The 21,507-nt window shown below is 35.7% G+C and overlaps 2 protein-coding genes across 4 annotated transcripts in view; one reads left to right on the top strand and one right to left on the bottom strand.

Moving 5' to 3' along the window:
- LOC142354702 (MFS-type transporter SLC18B1-like) overlaps positions 1-21,507 on the top strand; it is a 99,202-nt gene that overhangs the window by 30,827 nt on the left and 46,868 nt on the right. The window lies entirely within an intron of this gene.
- LOC142354162 (endophilin-B1-like) lies at positions 441-11,643 on the bottom strand. The gene is made up of 2 exons (XM_075406425.1): positions 11,268-11,643; positions 441-644 (listed from the first exon to the last, which is right to left on the bottom strand). Exons 1-2 carry the CDS (start codon positions 11,310-11,312, stop codon positions 441-443), a joined length of 249 nt encoding a protein of 82 aa, XP_075262540.1. The 5' UTR covers positions 11,313-11,643.

Here is a 21,507-nt window from a genome sequence, read left to right as displayed (position 1 = left end):
GACACCAGTGAACGCAAAGATCAAAAGAAATTATTTGCGTACCATTGCATTGGGATTTTTGCCACCATGTGATCATTTTTGAGATGAGAAATGACCTTAACTACTGTCATTTTGTTTCTGTTCCAGCTCCTATCTGTTTTGTATTCGCTGAATGTACGATGCCTTTCCATACGAATATTTGTTTTTCTAAGAATCAAAGTTAGCTATTTCTATCCCGACCAATTAGTCGCTAATGGTACCGTGGTCGTCTGGCTAAAACTTCCGATAATGTGGACGACACTAACCATTAGAGTACTAAACTTGCAAAATTTGTCTTTATAAGAAACGGACACAGCGAGTTTCGCACTTCATCAACTTTAAAGTTAAAATGTTTCTCCGCCCTTTCAACTTTTTTGACCATTTTTTTCAAGTCATCACCTGTATCCAGACGGAATCTATATCTACATGGGTCGCACCTTGAGGTCAAAAGTTTCGTGGAAGAAAGACTCGGCCCTGAGAGCGGGATTGGGTTGAATCAATTCCATCTGTCTCTCCAGAAACCTTTTGGTCCACTCACGTGTCTTCTCTAACTGACCAATCAGAATAATCACTTCTGGTTCGTACTCCGTTTTGACCCCGTCTGATAAACTCTCACTGGCCAGTTGCTGAAATGAATCCCCTGAAATCTGGGAATTGATTATTTTACTCCCCGTGACCCCATTTCTTGTTCCGATTATCATGTAAGAACAAACTAATGGAAACAGTTCAAAAATCTGATTAGACTGTCAAAAAAATATCCGATTTGTATCTCTTCAGAGAAATTTATCGTAGAAAACCAATTTGCTCTTAATTTGCTCTTTGCTAATTCTTAGGTCTCCTCAATCAAAATTTTAGTTTCTTTTTCGGATTATTTTTTCATCTATCGCGAGCAAAAGACTGGCTTTATTCCATATGTTCAGAGGGGTTCAATGGGTTCATTCCATTCTGGGTTAGCAGAAATAGCAAAATCTGAGAAATTTTAATCAAAATACTAGCATCTATAGCCCGACAAATTTGCACGACAGGAATATTCAGCGCGTCTTAAAGTTATTCAAACAACTGAAGTTATGGAACAAGAAACAAAAATTGAGTTAACAACTTTCGGATAGTAGAAAGCATTAACAAAAAGCACTAGATTTCGCAATAATCCATGAGGTAGACAACTGGAACCATTTGGATGTGCATTTAGGCGATTAAAATTGAGAGCCTCAACAAGAATTCCAGCCAAAAAATTTCGTTCAAATGAAAATTTTATATACTTGGCCTCCATGCCGGTTGATGATGACTTTTAAAATAATCCATTCAATCCTTTTCGAAAATAGGGCACAATTCTTTCATGTTTAGAATTACATCTTTTTAAAAAAATTCTATCAAAAAAAATTTTTAAAAAAACACAAAGCAAAATCTAGTCAACTTTATATATTAATTTCTGTGGATTGAGGTTATATTTGTATGTTAGAACAAGTAGGATCGGTAATGCGCGTTTGCACATAATGTTCCGACCCCGATCATCCAAATTTTTGATATAATTGTCTACCAAATGAGGAACAGATAAAAAAACCCAAAAATACAATTATTTTTTAAAAAATTCGGTGTACGAACAAAAAAGATAGCCTTCAACGCAAATAATTCAGTGGAGTAGTAAACGCCGCAATTGATTGATGAGTTCTGCCATTTGAACCTGAGTTCTGCCACATCATTTGAATGGTTCCGTTCTTTAATTAACATAAAAAGGGTTGATATTTTTTTTAAGTCCGACTGATTACATTTCAGTTGTTTTTGGATTGTTTTTGGATTGTAACAGTCCAAGAGTGGACCAAAACTAGCCATGCTATTGTTTATCCTCCATTAAAAACGGTTAATTGTTTCGAATGTTATAGGTGAAGTTAATTTGTTAGCTAAAAATTAAATATTAATGCTGCGGTTTTGATAATCACCGAGAAAAGTTTGAAAAAACGGCAAAATTTTAATTCTAGAGCACTATAACTGGAAGTTAAAATAGGACTAGCCACTTTTGGAGTTCAAAAAATTGTGTTAGCCGGTTTTCGGTCTGCACCACCACAGGCAAATTATTTAAAGTGGACTAAAGAATCTTATTTTGTGCAACTTTTGATGAAAAAGGCTGAATTTTGAATAATTTAGACATTTTAGCTAACAAAAATAAATCAAAATGGTCAAGAATACCTGTGTTAAAATTTTATCAAATGTTAAAAATAAAATTTACAAAATTTTTTCACTCACAACTCTCAGCGAGAGAAAAGTGGTTGCAGTTGCTTGAAAACATTTTTTGTTTCTTCTGGTGTTTCGACTGACTTGATGAAATCGTCCACGTAGAAGTTGTTTTGGTCTGTTGTGCTGCAATTGGGAACTCTTCCTCGTTATCAGTCGCTAATCGCTTCAGAGCGTAGTTGGCACATGTTGGTAAAGTTTTCACTCCGAAAACATTACGTTGATACTCGTTAATTTGCGCAGGTTTGGTCATTGTTGGTCGCCACAGGAATCTCATGTGCATTTGTTCTCTATATGTACCGCTCATACAGTACGGCACGTGAATAGACAGCACAAATGCTTTTCGTTTCTTCGACCAATCTTTACTGTGAATGGTCCAAAATACTCTAAGCCCACACTCGAGAACACTGTTGATGCGACTAATCGTTCTTCAGGTAGATCTGCCATTACTGGTGCCTTTGTTTGGGTTCCTCCCTTTCGACATCTAATGCATTTGTTTTTGAACGATCTCAAAGCATTTCGTATGCCTAGGTTCCAGATTTTCTGCTGAACTACGTTTCTGACATGTTCAGTACCTTCGTGTTGACTATTCTCATGTTCATTTCGCAAGAATAATTCAACTACATGGTGCTTCCAATGTAACAGTATTGGATGCTTGGTTTCGCAGTTCAATTTTTCCCTATTCTGCCTGGAGCACGAATAAGTCCTTGCTGGTCAATGAGTGGTGAAAACTGGAGGATTTTGCTCTTTTTTAGATTTTTTTTCAACCTTGAGAGATTTCATCTCTTTAGCAATCTGTTCTTGCTGCAGTATCCTGAGGATGCTTGCTTGTTCATACTATCTTTCTTCATCACTTAGTGTTTTTGTTGCCGGTTTGTGTTTTTTAAACACGCGCTGTACGTATGCCATTGTATTTACAATTCGATCGAAAATGCTGAATCGTTCCCTCTGAATCATCGGCTTCTTCTCTTCGACCTTTGCTGAGAAGACCATTTGGTTGTTTTGTTCCTCTAAAGCAAATGTTAAATTCACCTGTTCAGGCCATTTGTTCTCTCGTTGCTTCAACCGGGCCGGCGCAGTGAGCCATTCGATTCTCTTAAATTTGTCAACATTGATCGCTCGTTTCCCGATGTCAGCTGGATTGTTAATACCACTCACATCATTTCAGTGTGAAACATTCGTTGTGCCCAAAATCTCAGCCACTCTGTTTGCAACAAACGCCTGTTGCTTACGGTGGGAACTATGAATCCATTGCAGAAGAGTTTTGGAGTCTGTCCAAAAATTACAACTGTGAATCTTCGATTCGTATTCCTTCACTATCTCTTCTTTAAGTCTCAACGCCATCACTGCTGCTTGTATTTCCAAGTGTGGTATGGAGAGGTGTCGCATCGGAGCGACTCTGCACTTTCCGATAACAAATGCTAAGCCTGCTGAGTAATCTTTGGGTTTTGAAAGTAGGTATGCCACTGAGCACATTGTGTCTTCAGATGCGTCGGCGAACACATGAAGTTCCCATTTGTTCTTGGCTGTGCTGAAGCATTTTCTATCAATGCTGGTTCCTGCTACTTCAAAAAGCTGCGCTTTCTACTTCAAAAACTCTTCTTCTTCGTTAGGTTCTACTGAGTTGTCCCAATGTTGTCCATTATTGGTCCCAATGCTCTTCAAGAGTCTTCTCATATGAACACTGAATGGTGCAAAAGGTCCAAGAGGATCAAACACTGAAGAAACTAGAGACAAGATCTTCCTCCAGGTAATTGGGGTCTCAACTTCTTTGCTTGTACCTCTACAAACTCTACAAACCTGCAGACTATCATCGTTAATTGTCCACTGAAGCCCAAGCACGGATGAACCTTCCATGCTGGGGTCTACTTCAACCTGCTCTGTGTCGCTGATTGATCTCAAGTCCTCTGGGACTGCGTTGGTTACCAGGCCGCTGTTGGTGATCCACTTCTTCAGTTCAAATCCATGTTTTGAGAGAAGTGTTTGCAGTTGCTTGAAAACATTTATTGTTTCTTCAGGTGTTCCGACTGACTTGATGAAATCGTCCATGTAGAAGTTGTTTTGGATTGTTTTGCTGCCATTGGGAGCCCGTCCTCGTTATCAATCGCTACTCGCTTCAGAGCGTAGATGGCACATGTTGGTAATTTTTTTCACTCCGAAAAAATGACGTTGATACTGGTTATTTTACGCCGGTTTGGTCATTGTTGTTCGCCACAGGAATCTCATGCGGCTTTTATCTCTTTCAGGAACTTGCATTTGCAAAAACATTGATTCTTAATCTGCGGTTAGAGCTATTGGTTCCTCTCCAAATCTAAATACTGTTCCAACCAAACCGTGCAATAGATCCATTTCGGCTAATAGCTTGTCAGTTAGGTATACATTGTTATACTTGGGTGCAGCATTGCAAACGCGACGAACTTTACCCGGTTTGTTTGAGTTTTGGTACTGAATGGTGCGGCAAATACCATTCATTTCCGAAATTTCCTCTGACTTCCGATTTGTTCAGGATTTTCACAAACACTTTTTCAACATCTGTATCAATTGACTGTTGATACATGTCTTTTAAATTTGGGTCTCGTTTGAGCCTTCGTTCCAATGAGTAGAGCTGACCAAGGGCCGAGCCGTAGTTGTTTGGAAGATTTGGCTCTGATTCACTCTAGAGCATGCCTACTTCATACCATTTTTGGCCTGTCATGGTACCACTGACTACACATGCAGATTCTTATAAGACGGCAAAAGGCTTACTTCGTGTTGCAATCTTGTAGTCAAATGGACGTTGAATTTCATAAACATCTTGTCCAAGTACGATGCCGACTTCCATCAGGTTGAATGTTCTGTTAGTGAGAACATTCACGTGTCTGAAATTAATCTTCATTTCCTTGTAATCATATCTTGTGTTTTCCAACAAAATTGATGGGTGTGCAGACGCTTCAATCGAATGCACCTTTGGATGTAGTCTCTTTATTGTGATAGGAACCTTCTCTGTCCTCAAATCTTGCGTCCCATGCATGCCAGCTATGTTCAATGTAACGTCCGTGCCTTTGGCTTGTATTTGATCCTCGACACTTTGATCGATGAATGATACTGCTGACCCACTATCGAGGAAAGCGTAGGTAGTCAACCTGTTACCACCGCTCTGAACCGAAACCGGAACTATTAAAAGAAAACTAGTAAATTGGTTACTCTGGTTGATTGCTGCTGCGCTTACATTAACTGCGTGACTACCTTCGTCCATTTGGTTTTTGAGTCTGGCAGACTGTTGTGCTTTTTGGTACATCCATTTATACCACACGGGTGGATTTTACAATCTTTGATTGCATGCTCTTTCCCCAGACATCCATATCATAAGCGTTTTTTTCTCACTGCCGCATAGCGATTGGTGACATTCACACTCTTTAATATTGGACAGTTTCATATTTTATGAGTGCCATCCGCTAGTGGACAGTTGTTGTTTTGCATTTGCTTCGTTTCATTCGCATTCCAACTTGCACTAACATTCGACAAATTTGAGAATCGTTTTTCCTTGTTAGCTTTTGGTCTAACATCTTCTTTTCGATCGCTCTTGGTTGATGGCATTCCCTCATGGACAAAGGCCACTTGAGCTAACCATTTCTCAAAGAGAGTGGGGTCGGGTCTATCTTCTTGGCACTCGTCAACGAAGAAAAACCACTTTTCTTTCAAGTTTGGGGGCAGTTTTTCAATTGCCACTTACAGTGTTGAACTTGAACGCAGGTCACCCTCATAATTTCATTGCTTCAGTACATTAACCAGGTTGTTTATTGTTTTTGAGTAATTAATTATAGCCGTTGAGTTGTGCATTCGAATTGGCTGTTGTTTGCGCAATATTTTAAGCTGAGCGTCGACAATTAGGTAAGGTCGCCCAAACTTCCGTCCCAGGAGTTCCCACGCTTGAGAGTAGAACTCTCCCAAATAGCCCATTCCTGATATAGCTGACTTTGTTTTACCTGTCTACAAAGTTTTCAATTGGCTCATTTTCTCTGAGTCAGGTATATCGCGATGGTGAACCCTTGCTTTTGAACATATTCGAACACTCCGGCCACTCTAATGGGTTTCCGTCGAATGAATTCAATTTCAACTTAAGTAGCTGACTAATACTGCTGAGTTTATTACGCTTAAACTTGTCTTGTTACCGGGCTGAGCTGACACGGTTTCCGCTTGGTGACCGTGACTTAAGTACACTTTCGCGATTGAAGCTTACCCTGGGATAATTGTTCTCGATTCTGGTTTTCGCACGCTCGAAACTATAATCGTGCTGGAGTTGGAAAATTTATCCAAGTTATCGTGCCAACCAGTATCATCTTTGTTCTTAGGGGTTTTCCAATTGAATTGTGATCTACTTCGAATACTAGGGGCTGCACTATCATCAGAATCCTATGCTCTTTCTTCAAGAGTTTCTTTCTCGTATTCCTGTTTCAGTGCACCTTCTTCTTCAAAAAGTTTCATCTCCATTTCAAGCTCTCTCCTTTTCAATTCGATTTCAACTTTCTTCAACCTAATTTTTGATGCAAAGTCTTTCTCTAGAGCCGCAATCGTTACTGCCTTTTTAGCTCGTTTATCGGAGGAGGCGTTTGAACCATTGTCCCTGTCTGGGTTTCCATTGTCAGCAGTTCGATGAGGAACTCCTACAACAGACTGTGAAGTCTTAGCGACAGTTGGTTCTGCATCGCTTGTCAATTGTACGGTTTGATTCTGTAGATCCGTCATGTTTGTTCCTCCGTGAATGTACGGTAACCAATCTGCGTTTAATATTTGTAAGAGACTTATTCGTTCGGCTTCGTAACATTCAATCATTTCTGGATAATGAAAAATAGTTGCTCGCTTCCGAAGAAGAATGCACAGAGAGTCGTCAAGCCTTAGTAGCTGTTGATAAATGGTCTTGAGTTTGCTTGATGTATCGTTGTTTCTGATTAGCTCCTTGCCCTCCTGAATTTTTGCTTCGAGTTGTTTTTGGCAGTTGCTAATCTACCTATGCAAAATGTCTTGACTCTGTGACGGAGTCCCGTCGTCTCTACTTTGGGACTGGAGCTTGTCGTTCTTGTTTATTTGCTTTAATTGAGCCTTGTTATTCGACTTCTAATGCACTTTGCCTAATTGGCTTTGCGTTGTTGAATTGCCTGTTGAGTTTTGTTTTAATCGTTGATGTTTTTGGCACTTCACTTGTTGAGCAAATTGTATATCACTGTCCGGGTCTGCGGACGAAATGTAACGGCTGCTCTCCTTTTGTTTCACAAAGAAAATTTTACACCACCAAGATTGTTCTGAGTGGTTACTAAATCTGTCCGGATACTTCGTTTATGCAGTTTGCTTTTGTAACTGTATATCCGTTCTGTTCTACTCACCGTTGCATTAACTAAACTAACTAACTTAGTTTTGGATTTTTTCTCAATTCAACTGGGTCTATAGATCACACATTACGGGATTTCTATATGTTTACCAGTTCAATCGGTTTGATGAAGCAAATCTAAGGCAAAATTTTATGCCAAAGAAGTGTTATGAAAAGTTGGTTTCTAACTTAATCCTAGGTGTGCGTGTTGCGATTTTCGCAGAGTACTCAGGAGTTGAAGTTTGGAAATCAGAATTAAAAAAATTTCATTCACTGTTCGAGACGTTTTCGATACAACACACAGCATTAGATAGAAAATTGCTCAAGACAGATTTTGGTATCAAGACACAGTAGCAATTTAACAATTATACTGCTCAAGGGTTTGGTTTTGGCAAGACGCAGTAACAAATATACTGTTCAAGAATTTATTTTTTCAACAATTTTTTTGCTGAATTTATGTGCTAGCTCGAGTTGCTAGGCTGGCAGAAAATTGAAATGGTGAGATTTAATTTTCTTTTTCAGTTTGTTAACAATTTTTTCTGCCTACGTGGCATACGCGGCTGTTTTTGATTCGCTATAGACAGTTTTCTTGCTATGAGGATGGATAATCCGGATGAAAATAGAACACAGTAATAGTTTTCGTCCTACGCGTTTATTTGGATCTGTTTTGAATCTGCGTTAAAATTTTTACTTCCTACGCAATTTTGTTATTCCTTAAGCTCACCTTCAACAGTAATCAGTGGGGAAAATTTATTCTAACAATTATAAAAACAAACACTCAAAAAATACAGTGGCGAGTTTACGAACAAGAACTACCAAAAATGTCTTTTTCTAGTCTATTTTTTGCTCTAAAATATACTTGTCTCAATAAGTATATACAACTTAGTTTATATCAGGATCAAGTTGAAAATGTTTCTCTTCATAAAGTCACCAATAACAAAAGTCATGAAAATAAGAGCAGTTAAGAGCAGTGCAATATATACATTTGCAATCTTTTTTGCAAATTGTGTTGACTGAAAGTTGTTGCCCAGTAAAATTAACGGAAGTTTTAATTTTGAAATTATTTGAAGCATCACAAACAATCAACAGAATACAGAATTGAAAATTCAAGATCTCGGTATTTTTCGATGGATCATGCTTCCTGTTGCGAAACGTTCCCAAAATCTTTGTAACAAAGTACGACAATTGGTGCAATTTCCTTGCATTTTCCGTGCATTTCAGGGCCTGAAACGCACGAAAAATGCAAGGAAATTGCACCAATCGTCGTACTTTGTTACATAAATTTTGGGAACGTTCCGAAAATTTATGTAACAAAGTACGACGATTGGTGCAATTTCATTGCATTTTTCGTGCGCTTCAGGCCTTGAAATGCACGAAAAATACAAGAAAATTGCACCAACCGTCGTACTTTGTTACATAAATTTTGGGAACGTTCCCAAAATTTATATAACAAAGTACGACTATTGGTGCAGCTTCCTCGAATTTTTCGTCTAGTCTATTTTTTGCTAGTCTAGTCTAGTCTTTTTCTAATCTATTTTTTGCTCTAAAAAATACTTGTCTCAATAAGTATATACAACTTAGTTTATATCAGGATCAAGTTGAAAATGTTTCTCTTCATAAAGTCACCAATAACAAAAGTCATGAAAATAAGAGCAGTTAAGAGCAGTGCAATATATACATTTGCAATCTTTTTTGCAAATTGTGTTGACTGAAAGTTGTTGCCCAGTAAAATTAACGGAAGTTTTAATTTTGAAATTATTTGAAGCATCACAAACAATCAACAGAATACAGAATTGAAAATTCAACATCTCGGTATTTTTCGATGGATCATGCTTCCTGTTGCGAAACGTTCCCAAAATCTTTGTAACAAAGTACGACAATTGGTGCAATTTCCTTGCATTTTCCGTGCATTTCAGGGCCTGAAACGCACGAAAAATGCAAGGAAATTGCACCAATCGTCGTACTTTGTTACATAAATTTTGGGAACGTTCCCAAAATTTATGTAACAAAGTACGACGATTGGTGCAATTTCATTGCATTTTTCGTGCGCTTCAGGCCTTGAAATGCACGAAAAATACAAGAAAATTGCACCAACCGTCGTACTTTGTTACATAAATTTTGGGAACGTTCCCAAAATTTATGTAACAAAGTACGACTATTGGTGCAGCTTCCTCGAATTTTTCGTCTAGTCTATTTTTTGCTAGTCTAGTCTAGTCTTTTTCTAATCTATTTTTTGCTCTAAAAAATACTTGTCTCAATAAATTTATACAACTTAGTTTATATCAGGATCAAGTTGAAAATGTTTCTCTTCATAAGGTCACCCAATAACAAAAAGTCATGAAAATAAGAGCAGTTAAGAGCAGTGCAATATATACATTTGCAATCTTTTTTGCAAATTGTGTTGACTGAAAGTTGTTGCCCAGTAAGACTAACGGAAGTTTTAATTTTGAAAATTATTTGAAGCATCACAAACAATCAACAGAATACAGAATTGAAAATTCAAGATCTCGGTATTTCTCGATGGATCTTGCTTCCTGTTGCTCTTGACTCAAATATTCCATATTTGGTCAACGCTGTATAATTTCAGGCTAAGCATAACATTTTCAGATTTTTTGGTTTTGCATTAGCGTAAATTCCTAAAAAATCTTGGTCTTTCACTGTTGGAAAAATTTACAGTAATGTTCGTTTACTATGTTTGCTGATCTGAGATATACACGACACCAGTTACACCAAAAATAGTTTTTTCAGGAGGCCACAGAAACCACTATGAAGATAAACAAATTACACCAAACCTGTTTTAGTTCTCTCCTTTTTCGCTAGAAAAATTGTTTTCATGTTTTCAATATTGTTCTTGTACATTAAGAGTACCGCATTTGTTCATTTGGATACAATTTTTATTAAATTAGACAAATTAATTACAAGGTACTATAGTTTTAAAAATTAATTTATGATTTCAAAGACAACGGAAGAAGTTGATTGTTTTTCTTTTTTGTTGCTTTTTATAAAATTTCAATCTTTTTAAGTTTTCAATTCCCGTGTTTGATAATTGTTTTGTGTTTTGGTTACATCTCGAGTCTCTTTGATTACACAAAAAGTCAAAGCCAGAAATTGTCACCAAGAGAAGAAAGAGCCCGTGAAAAGCAAAAAAATCTTTACTAGTTTTTACTTTTTCATTTAGTTTTTTAGTTTTTCTTATTCCTTATTTTTGATAAGGAAATTTTCAAGTAAATTTGTTTCATCCAGTATAATTATGTTTATATACTTTAACAAAATTTGTAAACATTTTTGCTTATTTTGTCGAAATTAGTTAATTTCCCTTTTTGACACCCACCCCCACCCCGTCACCCAATACTATTCCTTTTTTCCAGTTTTTTTCTTTCAAATTGTGAACAGTTCCCCTTTCTCAGCCGGTAATAAAACTTGAAGATTTTTTTTATAAAGAATAAAAGTATTTTCAAAAGTATCCTTTAAGGGCTCCAAAAAGGTGTTTCTGTTTTTCCTCTACGATGCCTAAACAACAAAAAGTTAAGACTGAAGAAAAAAGCCGGCCTGGCATATATTCCTCCGTTTTGAAAAATACGTTGGAACAATAACGCCCAGAACTCCCCGTCCTACCTCCTGGGCTGGTGTCTTATTGCGATCCACCAGTGGAAAAATAGAAAGATGCGCTACAAACCTTGGCCCTGTTAAACATAGTGCCCATGCTGTCACCAAATGACATCTTCAGAATTTCAGACAAAAGTGTGTCTCGAAAAACAAATACAAATTAAATTGATTAGGTCAGCTTTTTGAAGCAGTCCTAAATACTTTACAAGGAGTTGATGAACTGAAAAGTGTAATGCAAAATGGGTCAATGAAACGAAAGTGGGTAATGAAGTATATAAACGCTACAAAGACTGAACTATAATGTCTAAATATTCTGAATGTTTGTATTGAATTGAGGTCAAAGTGACCTGAAAACTTCAACCACACTGAATATTAGTTTACTGTGTAAACTATTCAGTTTCGTTTCTAGCCTAACTAGTTGTTCAATTTATAACTAATGAATAACTGAATCTAGTTTAGAGAATTTTACACTCATTCTAACTAGTCAAAAACGCTACCAAGCTAGTGAAACAAATAGACAATGTATAATATGGGAAAAAGGATGGTATATTGTTCAATAATTTCCCTTCAAAAATTATGCCATTAGAGTTGTTACAGCCGCAATTTTTGCACAAATTTGCAAGTTTCGTATTTTTTTATTGAATAAAGGAAAAATGGTTACATGTGTGTGTGTTTCTCAAGTGCGATATTATTTGACAAAAGAGAAAAAAAGTGATGAAACTAGAATAACACTTTTTAATAGATGTATTATGGCGCATTAAAAACAAACTAGACACTAGACAGTTTTGAATTTTTAAACCACTATTATGATGCAATGAGAAACATCGATGATCGTTTGAATCATTTAAAGTTTGAAAGACACATTAACAAAAACACGCTACATTAACAAAAGTCTAAGCAGACGTTCCTTAAAAATTATACACAAAGTGTTTCAAGAAACATTGGATTACTATTATTCTATATGGCAATCTTCCCATTAAATCCAACATATCACTTTTATATCCAATATCGCTGAAATTTTCTCAAAAACAAAATATCAATTTTTTTTACAAAGTCCCAGTTAATAGTGAACAAGCAAAAGACAGAGTATTCAGTATTCAGCAACAGGAAGAGCTAGTAGATACTGTTTTGAAAGTCGACAACGAAAAAAAAAACAGAATCAACTAGTGTGAACTTCTTGGCGTACTCATTGATTGCAAGAAGTGAAGAAGATACGAGATGTTTTGAATACAAAAAGCAGTAGCTTGCCGCAAGAATCAAAGATTACATTGATGAATCCAATTGTAGTGAGTCACGTACAATAATCAGCTTTAGTTCTGATGAGGATGCAAGAATTATTAACCGCAAATTGGATAACAATTGAATTGGGGAATAAAAAGCTGTTTTAGTACAGCCCACAGCATATAAAAATTAATTTTTTCTTGCAATGGGAATAAAACAACAAAACATGAAAGTTACGTTTGATATAAGAGAAAACAATAAATTTTTAGCTGATTTTTTGCTGCTCAACCCATTCCAATTCATAATAGTTTGCGTTCTAATATCAGACTTAAAACATTTGGAGAAAATTTTGGAAGGAACTAAAAAATTGACATGCAAAATGTCATTGACAGCATCCGATTCTAGTTATTACTTACACTGTAGTTCTTCACGCTGTACAGAAAATAATGGAGCAAAAAAAATTAAACTTGTCTTTACTTCATGAAGGTTCATTTTTTAAATAACTAGATTAATATTTTTTCAAAGATGAAGACAAATTCTTGATTGTACATTGCATCTTTACAATTTGCATTTTAATCTTATGTGTATTAGAGGAAATTAAAAAATTTCTAAAAATTATTTGATTAAAAAGACCCTTTTGATTAAAATCACTGCTTTCAAGCAAATCTTGGTAAATCGTGCAAATGATTTATAAATCTAAGGTGCAAAATTGTTTGTCAGGTGATCTGCGCTCTTATTGATTCCAATTTGAGCATTTATTTTGAAACTGGTGTACTCATGTAATCATATGACTATTTCCGGCTTTCTGTTGGCTTCGTTTAATTTGCATTGGTTATTGTGTGGTTTCTCCGTCAGCGTTCGTGGATTCTTTTTGCCTGGCTCTTGTTTCGAGGTTGATATTTCAAATTTGTTGCAGTACTAAATCAAAAATCATTTAAAATTTGGTTTGCTTTTAATGCGAGTGCTGAGAACACATTTCCTGGTATGTTTCTGATGCTATCTCTTCCCCAGTCCGGCTGGGATAGTGATCGGGCATGATCTTAACACCATTAGCCACGAAAATTACAACTAATAACAATTAGAATAGAAATTATGTCACTTGAAACACTTATTTTTTTAGGCGGTTTAAAATTCATATGTTAATCTTGCAAAAATCGGGCAAGATATTGCAAGATTAACATTGTCTTGCATGATCTTGTAAGATTAGCATCTTTTTGCCAGAATCTTACAAAATCTGGCAAGATTAACATTGTGCTGTATTATCTTGCAAGATTGACGTCGTCTTGCAAGATCTTGCAAGATTATCATTTTTTTTGCCAGAATCTTGCAAGATATTGCAAGATTAACATCCGGTCTCGACCAAGGATGTGTTCTGTCGGCCTAAATTGTCGCTTTTTTACTGCTTTGTAATCACACTTAGAATAAAATTCTCGAACGGATAGTTTGTTGATCCGATTGTCTGCAGTGATATCAATTTTCTTTTCGTTGATTTTTCTAGACTGGAAAACAATAAATTTTTAGGGGATTTTTTTGTTGCTCAATTGATTCCAATTTATAATATTCTAGACTGGCGAACAATAAACTTTTAGCGCATTTTTTGTTACCAATTTATAATAGTTTGCTTTCTATTATCGGACATAAAACTACATTTGGAGAGAAATTTTGAAGGAACTAAAAGTAATTGATATGCAAGATGTCGTTGAAAGTATCCGATTCTAGTTATTATTTACAGTGTAGATCTTCACGCTGTACAGAAAATAATGAAGCAAAATAATTTAAAACTGCTTTCACTACAGAAAGGTTTCTTTAAACAACTAATAAAATATTTTTTAAAGAGAAAGAACATTTCTGACTGTACATTGCATCTTTATAATTTGCATTTTAGTCTTATGTTTATTAGATATCTGTATGTGTATTTAAGCTTATTTGTAAATGTGTTCTTTTCCTTGATTTTTCTAGACTGGCGAAATATTGCTTTTCAATCTTGTACAAAAAGGTATAGCCTTCATTTGTCTGAGTGATGTGTTTGAGGTTTTAGTGTTTTGACGATTGTCTCGTTGCTTTGTATGCGCCTGAAATCCTTAAACGTTACCATTCTAATGATTTTTGCTGGCTTTTTTTATTCTGGGTATCGGCGTTCCTCTTTTCTTTCTTATTCTTATTACTGTAACTGAGATTTTTTTTTTGGGCTGTACTGAAGTTCAGCCTTTAGTTTTTGTTGTCTTTTTGTTAAATGTGCTATTTCAGTTTTGTGGACGGTTAGCCCACTTGACGCTGTTACGGAGAGTTTCGTATCAAAATATAATTTATATAATTTGAACACGTTTTTATACAAAATTTGCTGCCTAAGTTTTTCTTTTATTGGTTCCCGGTTTGAGAAAAAATTGGGAAGAATTTTTTCGTGCATAATTCTGCGGTGAAACGCGGTAAATGAGGTGAAATTATGTAAGTTCACCTCTAAAGTAAGCGGTGTCCTTACCACATTTCAACGCTAACTATAAGTTACCGTCCTTGCACGAATGCGGACCTCTCACCTCCTGCATCTCAACCACTTCTTCTTCCACTGCGCCACTTCTAAAATTTAGCCTATTTGTTTTGAATTTAAATTAAATTCACTCTACTTTTTGTTAAACATACGCGTTGAACTTTTGTAAGATTAGCGGTGAAATTACAAATTTCAGCAGTGAAATGTGGTGACTTTTTGTAAGTTCACTGCTTACTCTAGTGGTGAAATTACATAAATTCACCGCTTAAAAAAGTTTTAAAAGGATGTATGATTATTTTTGGGTACAATTTCCGTGCGTCATTTGATAAATGTATCTTAACTTCGTTGAACAGAAGACTATTCGAGGCGTTTTCTAAGCGGTGAATTTATGTTGTTTCATCACTATGTTAAGTGGTGAATTTATGTAATTTCACCGCATTCATGGCTGTTGTCGCACAATTTCAACACTTTTTTCTAATTGGTGAATTTATGTAAGTTCACCACTAAGTTAAGCGGTGAATTTATGTAATTTCATCGCATTCACCGCTTATCTTACATAATTTGGACACTTTTTTTCAAAGCGGTGAGTTTATGTAATTTCACCCCTACCAGAAGATAAATGTTTTCTCACAACATTCACCGCCTGATTTATGTAATTTCACCGCATTCACCGCTTATCTCACAAAATTTTCCGCATTCACCGCTTATCGTACATAATTTTGCGTTGAATGGCGTTGACACCTTGACCAGGGTTTTGGTCTAAAATATTTCCATAATTATTGGATTTCATTCCATCTAATTGTCAAGACATTCCCGTGCAATTGGTTTTGCCCGTCTTTTCTGGTTTGTTGCTGGTCGCCACCGATCGTGCTATTGTCCTTCTGCACATTGTTTTGCATGATCTATATCTGTTTATTTCAGTTATAGGCAAAGGGCAGGGCGTTACCCAAAATGTGGACAAAATTGTTGAAATATTTTATGATTGAGTTTGTCGTTTTTGTCCTGAATTTCTTTATTATTATTAATTTATGTTGTTTCTTAGAAAAAAAGAGCAAAAAACGCCAATTACTTATTTTATATTTTTAGTCTGTCCTCGAGAGTATTATTTTGTCCATTATTTCGGAAGGAATTTTCATTGCGTTTAGATTGTAACCCTGGTTTTTTACACAGTTCTATTGCAAGCCTGTAACAAGCAATCTACGTACACAAAATGTATGTGTTTATCGGTAAGGAAGCTTATATATTTTTTCTTTTTAAAAAACTGAATGTTCTTTATTACTGGTCTTTTTGAATATTTTGCAGGTGATTGTTTTTTATGTGTTTTTTTTTCGTTTTCGCGCCCAATTTGTTACTTTTTATGATTGTTAGTTTCGATTATCGAAATTGAAATTCCGAGGTACCAAATTTGTCCTCTACTATCACTTGCCCCATTCAGTTTTCAGTTACTTGTAAGGTTTGGAGATAACCCCTCACCTAGTTGTCAAATCTTTTTTGGTCGTTTCCCTCTAAATTATGGCCTTGGTTTTTTTCTACTTAGTGGTCTTGTCCAGTTCATCGTTTTTGCTTTATGTGGTTCTCTCTAGGATATGTTGGATTTCTTTTTACGTTTTCACTTCTTTCTGATTTTCCAGGAGTTCGGCTTAGGAGTTATGTCTATTGTATGTTTAGTTAATAGTATTGTATGTTTAGTTAATAATAGTTAATTATGGAGTACATCTATGTTATGTTGCAGATTTAAAAATAAGTCTTAGGATTTTTGCTTTGATGAACAAAATTGGAACTTTTTTCCGTTATCAATATCTCAGATGGGATCTTTTCCGTTTGTGCCCCCCAGTACGTTATGTGCCCCCCCCCCCGTTACAGAGCACGTGCCATTACATAGTAAATCATTATGCAAAAACATTGCACGTGCGTCTGGGTGTGCAAATAATATGCGCCCACTAATTACCCGCCAGCTGCTTGCTTTTGTGCCTACAGTTTCCATCCTTTCTTCGTAAAGAGTGGTTTTAGACTTGATGGCGCCAATTTGGTTTTTGGCCTTTGATCTAAACAGCGGGTAATTAATATTCCTGTGATGTTCATTGCCCACTTGTGGTTTCAAAGTCATTTAAAAAATTTGTATGATTTATTTTGCATAGTCTGAAAAGTCCATTATGAATATTTCACTATAATCATTTGCCTGTATTGCTTCCTGGTGATTCTTGCGTGATAAGAGGTCGGTGATTAACAAAAATTGTCTTTCGGCATTGTTCGGCATAATTGTTGCTTAGTTACTCCTTATTCCATATTTAGTCTATTTCTGTATGTCTTTGTCAATTTTTGCTTCTTGAAAAGACTCAAAAGTGCTTTCTACAGAGCCCACCGTAAGTTTTCTTCAGAGAAGATGTGCTGATTGTATTCGGCATCATTGACAACGGCTAACGTCTATGGTTAGTTCCATATTGTGTACTTTTTTCCTCGTTTAATCAGATAGGGAGTGTATCGTTTGTGACAACTTCAATTTCTAATAACATCGGCCCTAAACTTATCGTACTGACACGATGAAGGATCTTACATCTCTCAGTTTTTGTATTTAAGCCCGTCAAAGAATTTCTTCATGTTTTTATTATTTTTGGTCGGATTTCATATTTGTTTACATTAATTACAAACCAACAAAAAATTGATTGAAATTGTTTCCTTTTTTCAAGAGAAGATCTGTATACGCTAATTTCCTTTTCGAAATTGTTTTTAAACTTGAGTTATTGTCTATTTTCTCCAGGACTATTACCGAAATATCTGCTAGTCCGCAGAAAATCTATTTTTTGTATAAGCATTGGCCAATTAGCGGACCTACGAGTGTTATAAATACGAAGAATTTTACACTATCTCAGTAAAGTTTGACCAAATATATTTTTCCGGTCTTCTGAAAAAAAGCATAATAGCAGCTTCTTGCTTTGGGTTAATCTAACCAAAGTTGCTTTTGCGCCTGTTTTCTTGCGAGTCACGGATGCTGCAATTTTGAATGTATCATCATTTAAATGAATAATTACAACTAGTGTTAAAAGTCGGTCTTTACCTTCGTTTTCTTCCTCTTCTTCGTCTCGGATTATTTGGCCCTCATTAAATAATTTATGAAATCCGTTTTTTGCTGTTGTATGCCGATCGCCATGATTTTATCTTTGTGTCTATCATTCTATCTTTGAGTCTTTTGTACTGGTTTTCAGTGGCTTCTAATTTGAAGATTAGGTTCGAAGTCTTTTACGGTCCCATTTCTTGTTAAAAATTACTAACTTTTTTCTAGGCGCTTGGGATTGAGATCTTCTAATGCGGTGTTCTCGGTTTTCAAATTATCTGCTTCATTATTTGTTTGATTATCATGCATTTTAGTAGTTCGGTAGTTTTTTGAACTTGGCGGCTGAAATAGTTGTTTTTAGGTGTTTTGTCGGCTTAGAAAAAAAAACAGCTGGGAATGGAAGTATGTTGACGTGGAAAAAAAGAGATATTTCGATTTGCTAAGAGGTTATCTACCCATTTGTCTACAACTCCATCTAAATACTGTTGTCTGGGACTCCAGAAATCTCCGGATTTGCAACTTTATCGTAATTTGGTGTGTACGTTGTTATTTCCTTTTGGTAGACTCTGAAAAATTGTGTTGTTTCTTGGCGTTTCATCATTTTTTTAGGGCCTCATGGTTCTCGTCGCTATAATGGTTTTTTTCTCCGACAATTCTTAAGATTTTTTTATCAATATTTCTTAGGTATTTTTCACTCGGTTGACTTGACGTCGGGTTTTGCTTTTCTCTGGTGGTTTGTTTTTTTTTGTTTTGAAGTTCTTGATATTTTTTTGAAGCGCCTCAACATCACGCTTATTGGCATTACTGTTATTTGCTCTAGAAATTGCCTGGTTTCCAAATAAGTATTTACTTCCACAGCTTCAGCAGTGTTGGGTTACGAAATTTTCCCGTTTTTAAATTGTTGCAATCGATTCCCGTACAATTTCGTGGGGTTTCTCCAATTTTTTTTAAAAAAAATTTGTAATCCTTCAAATGTTTGGTTCAATTATCGGTAAGTATTAGCTTGTGTTCTAATTTGGAGGCTTTAAGGGAAAATTGCTTTAATTAGGTTATTTTTCGATTTCTTCTTGTCTCTGTTCTGAAAACTTGCAATTTGTTCCTTTTTCTTTGCACGCATATCAAAGTGCTATGACCGAATGCTTCGCCTTTTTTGCAGTTTAATGATTTTCTAATAGGACACAACTTTCCAATTTTGATATCCAGTTTTTGCAACTTCTCAACTATTTGCTGTGTTCTTTGTCTCCGAGTTTTTTAAATCATGGAATCGTTACTAGAGGATTTTGTTAATCGGCTGTTCTACGTTCCGCAGAAAGGCATTTTTAAGGTCATGAAATTTCGGTTGGTTTGTACTCCTTGGCTAGTGATATTGTGGATGTATAAATATCTTTTCCAAAATTGGGTTCAATCTCGTGTATTTCATGGCTATCTGGTATACACTGAGAAAAATATTTCCGGTGTTCTAGCGGGTTTTTCTCCGAATCGCCACTGTATCCCGTATTAGTCAAGGCATTTACAGGGACAATAAATGGATTCAGCTTTGTTACTGCTATAGCCGGGTCGTACTGGGGTGCAGATTAGGTTTAAGTCGAGCTTAAGTCTTTTTTATGGAATATTTGAGTCGGGAATGGTCTTTTCATACCAATTTTTGGTCGAGCGTGACAAAACAAGAGATTCGTGGGTTAGTTAATTCATACCAGCCAGTGAATTTTTGCTCTTTCTTCTGTTAAACTTCAAAATCTTTCAGAACAAATTTTTCCACATTTTCGATGCATTGTGAGAAAGGAAAGGACACTGCAGTTGGAAAAAAAAAACGAAAACTATGACAACTTTATATGCAAAATTGCATATTGCATAACGGCCAACAATATTCATTCTTTTTGAAAAGTCCCATGATTGACCCCTGCATGTACAAGATAAGCAGCAACTGGTGTTGACAAGTCGTAAAACTCACCACCATTTTCTTACATATTCTTGCGCTGAATGCGTTGAATTTACATACATAAAATTAACGCATTCCACGCATGATTGTATAAGAAAATTGCGGTGATTTTTCTTTCTTGTCGACGCTAGTGGCCGCTCATCTTACACAATTTTGTGTTGATTTTAGCGTAGATCTTACATTGCGGTTTCTAAGCGTATACTTTAAGTGATTTTGCGTTTCTAAGGGTAGTTCTTAAGATTTTTTTATATACTTTTCTGTTGCAGTTAGCGAAGTTTTCATGTTCTGCAGAAATTTGTTGGGTTGCATTAAATTTTAACTTAAGTTTAAAGGAGTTTCTGGGGTCACTTTTGATAAAGCAAAATCAGTAACCTAACCCTAACTCCCACGTAACAAACTACTCCCCCTCCCATAGTACACAATTATCCCCCCACGTACCCAAAGAGGTCCCCTCCCACCTACCTATCGCCACACCCCCCAACACCCAGAGACCTTAGCGTTGATGCTGTACAATTTTGTGCTGAATGTGGTTTTGATCCTACATAATTTTGCGATGATTTAGGCAAAAATATGTACGATCTACGCTAAATTCAACACAAAAATATATAAGATCTACGCTGAGAAAAGTAAAATCATGTAGGATTGATGGTGAATGCATTAAACTAATCTAAGATTTACAATAAAATCAACGCAAAAATATGTATGATCTACGCTAAATTCAAAGATGAATTATAAATGATCTACGCTAAATTTTACACGAGGTTATGTAAAATTGGCGCTGACTGCGTTGAAGTATATGTAAGAAATACGCTAATTTCAACGCATAAATAAGTAAGATCTACGCTAAGTTCAAAGAAAACTCATGTTAGATCTACGCTAATTTCTTTGCAAAATTATGTAAGATCTACACTATTTTCAACGCAATTTTATGTAAGATTTACGCTAAAAAATTTTACATAATTTTGCGTTGAATTTAGTGCGGATTTTACATAATTTTGCGTTGAATTAACCCTAAATCTTACAGAAGTTCAACGCATTCACCGCTGATCTTATATAATTTTTCATTGAAATTAGCGTAAACCATACTTTATTTTGCCTTGAAATTAACGTAGATCTTACTTAATTTTGCGTTGAATTTCGCTTAAATCTTACAGAATTACAGCGCATTGATCGCTAATCTTACATAACTTTTTGTTGAATTGAGCTTAGAGCATGCAAATTTTTGCGTCGAATTTAGGAGAGATCTTACATAATTTCAACGCATTTAACACCAATCTTACATAATTTTGTGTTTCTGAGCGTGATTTCTAGGCCTGCAAAATTTTGCGTTGAATTCAGCGTAGAACTTACATATTTTTGCGCAAAATTATGTAAGTTCCACTCTAAATTGAGCGAAAAATTATGTTAGATCAATACCAAATTCAAAATAAAGTTTTTAATTAATTTCCACGAGTGCACCATCAATCTTAATTTTGCTTTTTAGCATTGAGGTCGCGGATTGAGCAACAATTGACATCAAACGATGCTGTACAGATTGATTTTTGGTTTTCACATGGCGAGCCCTTTTTTTATTAAAGTTGACCTGAATCTTTCATGCTCACATTTGGTCAAAC

This window comes from Convolutriloba macropyga, chromosome 15 (genome assembly GCF_964194025.1).
Source record: "Convolutriloba macropyga chromosome 15, txConMacr16.3, whole genome shotgun sequence".
In the NCBI taxonomy this organism is placed as follows: domain Eukaryota; kingdom Metazoa; phylum Xenacoelomorpha; order Acoela; family Convolutidae; genus Convolutriloba; species Convolutriloba macropyga.
Note: the sequence above shows the minus strand (reverse complement) of the source record. Positions and strands in the feature narration are given on the sequence as shown.